Source organism: Rhineura floridana, chromosome 6 (assembly GCF_030035675.1).
Source record: "Rhineura floridana isolate rRhiFlo1 chromosome 6, rRhiFlo1.hap2, whole genome shotgun sequence".
NCBI classification, from domain to species: domain Eukaryota; kingdom Metazoa; phylum Chordata; class Lepidosauria; order Squamata; family Rhineuridae; genus Rhineura; species Rhineura floridana.
Genome location: NC_084485.1, coordinates 34620385 through 34628308, shown reverse-complemented (window position 1 = coordinate 34628308; position 7924 = coordinate 34620385). Strand labels below are relative to the sequence as shown.

The window sequence follows — 7924 nt, the reverse complement described above, 5'->3', positions numbered from 1 at the left end:
GTTTTTTCTTTTTTTTTGACTGATTAAACTTCTCCCGGGTAGGGAGAAACGAAGAGATTAACCTCAAAGCCTATTTTTGTTGGGACGACCAGATCTCATTAATTTATGGGACGAGGTCCAGCCGACGAAGGTGGGACGGATTTTCAACAGCAAGCTCTATCTGATAAAGCGAACGTTCACCTTATCTTCTAAGAGAGAACGCACTAACAGGCAAGCACCCTTCTTTCTATATTTTTCTTTTACTTGACTTAAATTGTTGCTGTTTAAAAGAGATTTGCCAGATTGATCGGTTTTTGACATCTCACTGGGGAGCCATAACTTCTCTCTGCTACGCACTAATTAATAGCTTATCTCTGTTTTTGTTGCAAAAAGCTGTCCTGGATTTGCATTCTAAAGATATACACAGAAGAGGGATTTCTATTCCAGATTTTTATAGAATATTATATTGTCTGAGACTACTCTCTTTTTGGTCTATTTTATTTTGACGAATCTGTTTCCTGACGACTGCCATTAATTGTTTCGATCCTGGGAACTGCATTTTGTTTACTTAACTATGGAGAGATAAGGCTGTCTGCTCTGTTTATACTGTGATGTCACCAAGTTTGGAGTATTAACCCAATTGTTGCTGAAATAAGAAGTGGTTTTCCTATATTTTTCTTTTAAAATGGCAATTAAGAAAGTGGCTGAGAATCTGGAAATAACTATGTTTCAGAAAATAATGGATGAGATTGAGATAACGAAACAAAACCTGCGACAGGGTTGTAAGGAGCTGAAAATTGAATTGAGTAAAATGACGCAGGAGATTAAAGATATAGGGGTCCCTGTGAGAGAGGTGACCCTGGAAGGGGTCCCTGTGAGAGAGGAGACCCCGGAGATTGGAACAAACGTGGAACAGGAAAAAGATTTGGAGTCTATGGACTTTAGAAATAAAATCTATTGTTTGGAGACACAGGAGATTAAAGACATAGGGGTCCTTGTGAGAGAGGAGACCCTGGAGACTGGAACAGGGGTCCCTGTGAGAGAGGAGACCCTGGAGACTGGAACAGGGGTCCCTGTGAGAGAGGAGACCCCGGAGATTGGAACAAACGTGGAACAGGAAAAAGATTTGGAGTCTATGGACTTTAGAAATAAAATCTATTGTTTGGAACTCAATGTTATCTCTGAAGAAATTAATGAAGATTCTAGAGATAAAGTTATCAATGGCATGGATAATCTTCTGGACTGGAATGATGTGATGGAGCCTAATATAGAGAAAATCTATGGAATTAACTGCAGCCATGTGACAATGGAAAAACTTTCAAGAGATGACCCAGTGTATTTTGAAAAAAAGAACAGAGATATGATTTTACAGCAGTATTTCAGCAACCTATTCAGAATGGATGGCAAGAAAATATTTGGGATAGAGGTAATTCCCATCAGACTCTTACTATATGACTATGGCTTTGACAGCAAGATTATTATGGAATACTGATAATGGAAGATTGGATACTGAAATTACTGGACTTAACAAGACTTCTGAAGATGGAAGATGGAAAATGGAACTAATAGGGATAATAGAACAATGGCTACTGAAATTACTGAACCTAACAGATTCTGATGTGATGGATTAATTGAAATGTTTATTTTGACTATGGTTATGACAATAAGATTATCATAATTAGTAATGAGATGGATTAATCGATATGCTTATCTGGAAAAAAAAAATTGATAGATATATTTCTTAAAGAATTGAAACCTCTCTTTGACTTTTTGTGGAAAGAATAAAGTAATGTTTATGAGATTTGATGATTAAGTAAGATAACTATTGGAGGAAAGTGATTTTATAATATGACTTAAGAGACAGGATTGTTATATATTATAGACTTATAACTGATCTGATCTTTGACAAATGGGAAGTCAATATTTTACTCTTTATTTTTTATTTCTATTTTTATTTTTATTTTTATTTTTTTGTTTAACTATTTTTGATTTTGTTTTTTGTCTTTGAATGTTTTATGATTTTGTCTTGTATGTTTTATGAAAATTTGAATAAAAATTATTGAAAAAAAAAAAAGAACGGGGAATCTGTGGCTCTCCAGCGGTTGTTGGACTGCAACTTCCATCATCCCTGACTGACCATTCACCACTGGCTGAGGCTGATGGGAGTTGGAGTCCAGCAACACCAGGAGAGCCACAGATTCCCATCCCTCTTTTTGGATGATGATGGCTATGAGGTTCGCTCTGCATAATAAAGGCTAATGGCACTTCAGCTGTGGTGACATAGCTGAAGAGCTCAGTGACTTGAGCCAGGGAGGTCCCTAGTTAAATTATTTCTATATGAACTGACAGGAGATCTTCCAAACACCCACAGACAACCTGAAAATCAAACAAATGCAACATTTCTATTGTGTCCATAACCATTTCAAAAATATTTAATTCCCCATTTTAAACCCTTAACCAAAGGAATTTGTATAAATGAGTAAATAACCTCCATACAGCTATATTTTGCTGTTGGTATCAATGTCAACGTAATACTGTGTCAAAATGTCATTTTCATGCATTAAACAACACTGACAGTGGAAGGCATGCATGTCTGCTCAGAATTAAGTCCCACTGAGTTCAGTAGGACTTACTCCCAGGTAAGCATGTATAGGATTGCAGCCTAACTGATGTAATCACTTCAGGATTTACTTCAGAGTATACTGTCTGCCCATTTTGATTTTATAATACCATAAAAGAGCCCTTCCAAAAATAAATCCACATGTTTCTAGTCCTCATATATATATTTGCATAGCCCTTGTCTTCCCAAATGTTTATAATATTAATCATTTAATGGGAGGAGAAAAGTACCAACAAACTGTTGCAAGTCCTGAACCTATACTGACTGCCATATTGAATGGCCTTGGCATCCTATCTCCAGTAAGGAGAAAAGGAAATTTTCAGATAATTGAAGGGTGTATCTATGATAAAGGCATCCTCATATCTTTCCTGCTATGATTCTTTTCCCCCCACAAAGGGGTCCTACATGCAAACGCTATAGTTGTTTGCAATCCTGTGTGTTAGGTTGTTTAAATCCCATTACTGTCAATTGCATCAGACTGCAGTCATGGTGATTAGACAAATAATGAATAAACAGGTATAGGACTACCAAACTGAGTAAATGAATAACAGTACAGGTGAATACTAGAGGTACAGTACGATAAAACCTGGCTGTGCATTGTATACTTTTTGATAACCCCTTCCCTTCTGGTAATGGACGAGTGCCACATTCATTGCACTTTTGTCTCTGAACATAGCTTTTTCCCAGTTTTGAAGTGCTTCAGAGATCTGCTAGATCTATTTCACCAGAGACAACAGTGGCATAAAAGAAATGTGTGCAGAAACCACAGGCAACAATGCCTCTGTGACAGACCACTTTTAGCTCTCTTAAAAACTACTCTGCCTAAAGAGAAATGGATATTGCAAAGGAGAGAAGCCCACATAGGCATTTTGGACATGCCATTTCTTTGTCTTCCTTTTCTTTTGTAACCAACTCAGAGATCATTAGACACCTCTTCACATTCTTCATTGAGCATAATGCTTAATTTATTTTGGTCCAAATGCTGCTGGTTTTGACCTTGCCAAAGAAACCCCAGTGCCTGTCCTATCCTTTGACAAAAAGCCCTGATCCGCATGACAAGGTCCTCGCTGGCTATCAGGTACAGCAGGGGGTTCATGGCACTGTTGAGGCTGGCCAAGCCTCGCGTCACTTGGTAAGAGACATAGATGTTCCTTAGTGTCTGAGTGCAAGATCCTTGGAGCTGCCACCTTCGGGACAACAAGTTAAGGTTCCTGAAGATATGATAGGGGAGGAAGCAGACAGAGAAAAGCACCATCACCAGAACCACCAGTTTTATGCTCCTACGCTTGAGGGTGGGGTCCACATTTCTATTCCTCCGGAGGACCACCACCACATGGCAGTAGCATCCAGTAATTATGAGAAAAGGGATGACAAAGCCAGTTATCGTTATGGCTAGGATGTAGGGCTGGTAAGTTCCCAAGTTCTCGTGCCCTGTCGTGTCATGACACCTCATGCCTGTGTGGTCCATTTTGCTGAAGGCGAAATCGGGAGACAGCTGGATGATGACCCAGGCCCAGACCAAGGCACTGAGCGAGACAGAAGGAGCCAGCGTCTGGCACCTACCCAGCATCCTCAGTGGGTAGACAATTCTCAGGTAGCGATGGACGCTGACGCAGGTCAGGAAGCCAATGCTGGCGTAAAGATTCAGGTGGAAGAGCACCCGGGTCAGCCTGCACCAGCCTCGGCCAAAGACCCACAGGCGGCCCTGGAGGTAGTAGGACACCAGAAAGGGCAGCGTGATCACATAGAGCAAGTCGGCCACCCCTAAGTTGCAGACCAGCACACTGAGGGTGTTCCAGCTGCTCCTCCGAGAGCTCGCGCACACGTTCCACAGGCCCAGCCCATTCCCCAAAAGCCCCAGCAGAGACACCACCAAGTAAAACGAGGGCAGGAACCACTGGGTGAAATCCGTGTTCACGGGGCACAGGAGCTCGATGTCCAGGGCGGTGGCGAGGCTGGCGTTGGCCAGCCCGTTATCTCCTTCCTTCGTGTCCATGACGGAACCAGGGAGAGGACCGAAGGCAGGGGATCCTGCTGGGAGGAAATCAGGGAAAGGGAAACCAGCACCAGAGAGAATCTCCATGCACAAGGGATCGATGAATTCCCAAGTGGAGATGCGACACAGGAGACGGCCTTGGTGGACAGCAGAGGCACTGTGGAGGGACCTCAGAGCAGCCCTGCAGAGAGGAGATGCGGGGATTGAGAGGCAGAGTAGGTGATGGGCACCAAGGAGAATTCGGAGAGGAAGGAACAGCAAGAAGGCTTCATAGCACAGAGGGAGGAGGCTGGGGGGGACTCCACAGAGGGAGGGAGGGGGAATGGCTGGTGCAGGGGAGGAAGAGGTGCCCCGTTCTTTTCCTCCATGGGACTATTGCAAACGGGAAGAGGGGAAAGGAAAGGGGTGCAGGACAGATCCCGCTGCCAGTCCAACCTCCGACTCCCCGGAGATTTGTCTCGCCGCCCTCGGCCGGAACGCAAAGGCCCGTCGCGTCCCTTCCGACGTGCTGTTCGCCGTCTAGGCGGCTGCGGGTCGAGTTTCCAGCGCGGCAAGAGCCCGGTGGATGGGCGCAATGCTCCGGGAGCGCAGCGGGATCTGCAGAGCGTCGGGGCCTCGGCGGAGGGGAGATGAGACGGGACGGGACTGAAGAGGAGAAGGGGGCGGGGATCCAGGAGGAATCGGGAGGAGCCCGAAAGTGAAAGTGCGCGCGGGAGGCGGCTGGGGGCGGGGAAGATGGGCAGGGGGCACCGCAGGTGAGGAAAAAGGGTCGTGCTCCTGAAGTGAACCTCAGTTTGTGACAACTACCTGGATTTTTTTTTTTTTTTTTGCAGAGTTGCTACTGATTCTCACCAAGTGCTCCTGTGTTGAATTTGGACGCAGTTTACATCAGTTCTACAAACCCCTCGAGGGAAACCGTGTGATAAGATCCAAACAGGAGACGGCTCCAGCAAAGAGACCTCCACTTCGTGGCTGATTTGGTGAACGCCCAGGCTGTGGCCACAGCGAGACACTACAGGAAGAACGTTCCACGTCCCACCCAGTAGTGTAGTTGCAAATTCAGAAGTGCAGGGTCCCTTCATGATAGTCACAGCCACGCCCCCTCCCATCCCCCTCCTTTTTTTTTGCTGCTGGGTTGAGAATGAGATCCTTGTGAATGCCTTCGCCCACCACAACAGATGTTCCTAGGAGCCAATGAGCATGAAAGAGGAGCATGTTAGCTACCGAGAAGAGTCTTCTCATTGGCTGACTCACCTCTTTTCAATGATTGGCTCCAATCAGCAGGAAAGGACAAGGAAGCATGTTAGAAGACTCTTCTCAGTGGCCAACACCCTCCCTTTTCATGTTGGTAGGCTCATTGGATGCAGGAGTCTTAGGGATCCTGCTGGGACTCTGCTCCTTAAAAAGTAAGGGGTCTAAGGCCCCCTGAGACCCTCGACGACCACATCCCTGGTCTCACCTAAAGTAAGGGAATTAACTGATTACCTGTGAGTAGCAATTGTGAGTCGCTTTGAGACATTTTATGTAGTAAACAAGGAATAGATGCAAATAATAATAATAGAATGTAACACCTGATTATCATACATGCGGAATTTCGTTTATATGTAATTTTTTTTTATGTATATTGTGATGGCCAGTGGCTATGAACAATAAAAGTACTACTACCATACATGCGGATGTAAGCCTGCTACATGTGCACATACTAAGAAGCTGGGATTGGCTTCTCAATATGTGTGCATATGGTTTACATGCATGATATCATTGCATGTTATAACCTACACATATGGGTAACACATAAATGTTTCCAACTGGTTTCCATGTTTGTTTGTTTACTATATTTTTACTGCACTTTTCAGACAATTGTTGCCTCCCAAAGTAGCTCCCATCAATAAAAGAGAGAAACTAAAATGTTAGAATGTGGCAATACGTGAAGCATCCTTTCCTGGGTCTAGTGGCTGGTAATGACCACAGTGATACCAGCCAAGTCAAGTGAAGGGGAGGGGAATATTTGCTGGACAGTGATGGGAGGGAAGGGGTGCAGCACACTCTGCTCATTTGCTGCTTTTCATCACAAACTACTAATAAGTGAGAGGAGCCCTGCTGGATCAGGACAAAGACCCATCTAGTTCTTTATTCTGTTCTCACAGTGACCAACCAGACGCCCATGGGAAGCCCAGAATCAGAACATGAGCACTCTCCCCACTTGTGATTCGCACCAGCTAGTATTCAGAGGCTTATTGACTCTGACAATGGAGGCAGAACATTGCCATCATGGCTAGTAGCCATTGATAGCCTTATCCTCTATAAATTTGTCTAATCCTCTTGTAATCCAAGTTGGTGGCCATCACTGCCTTGTGTGGAAGCAAATCCCACAATTCAACTATGCACTGTGTGAAGAAGGATTTTCTTTTGTCTGTCTTGAATCTCCCAATATTAACCTTCACTGGATGACCCCAGGTTCTCATAGTATGAAAGAGAAAGTCTTCTCTCTATCCACATCATGCATATTCTTATACACCTCTGTCATGTCTCTCCCTTTCTTTTCTAAACTAAAAAGCCCCACATGTTGTAGCCTTTCTTCATAGGGGAGTTGCTCCAACTCTTTGAGCATTTGGTTGCCCTTTTCTGAACCCTTTTCAGCTCTACATTATCCTTTTGGAGGTGAAGCAACCAGAACTGTGCACAGAATCCCAAGTGCAGTCACACTATAGCTCTGTATGATAGCATGATGATACTGGCAGTTTTATGTTCAATTCTTCTCCTAACGATCTCTTATATGGAATTCACCTTTTTCACCCACTGGGTTGACATCATCACTGAGCTATCTGCTGTGACTCCAAGCTAATACGATGAGAAATTGCTACAGGTTTGAGACCTGGCATACTGTCTGCCATGGTAGCAAAAATTTACTGGTCATTTTTAGAAAGCCCTGCATACCCAATTTCTAACTGCCATGCATTGTTCTGCTACGAACATAGAGAGCTGCCTTACACTGAATCAGACCAGTGGTCCATCTAGCTCTGTATTGTCTTTACTGACTGGCAGTGCACTCCAGAGTTCCAGATAGGGAATATTTGCAGCAGCCCTATTTGGAGATGTTAGGGTTTGAACCTGAGATCTGCTGCGTGCAAAGGAGATGCTCTGCCACTGAACTACAGCTCTTCTACACCAAAAGTAGTCTTATCTGTTCTTAGAGATTGCTAAGAACAATGTTTAGATCACCTGCCTCTCTAATCCAGGAACAGCAAAATATTAAAAGCAACATCTACTTGTCCAGATGGATCTTCCACCTGGTGGTACACTTACTCGCTTCTCCAGTCCAAACGTTA

At 44.1% G+C, this 7924-nt stretch overlaps 1 protein-coding gene across 1 annotated transcript; it reads right to left on the bottom strand.

Moving 5' to 3' along the window:
* Positions 1 to 2011: 2011 nt before the first annotated feature.
* On the bottom strand, positions 2012 to 5622 carry LOC133386600 (P2Y purinoceptor 1-like). The gene has a single exon (XM_061630304.1). It carries the CDS (start codon positions 4680 to 4682, stop codon positions 3513 to 3515), a length of 1170 nt encoding a protein of 389 aa, XP_061486288.1. The 5' UTR covers positions 4683 to 5622; the 3' UTR covers positions 2012 to 3512.
* Between the last annotated feature and the right edge of the window lie 2302 nt (positions 5623 to 7924).

What these genes read in the sequence shown, in the direction of transcription:
- LOC133386600 (XM_061630304.1), bottom strand. Translation starts at nt 4,682, where the DNA reads ATGGAGATTCTCTCTGGTGCTGGTTTCCCTTTCCCTGATTTCCTCCCA.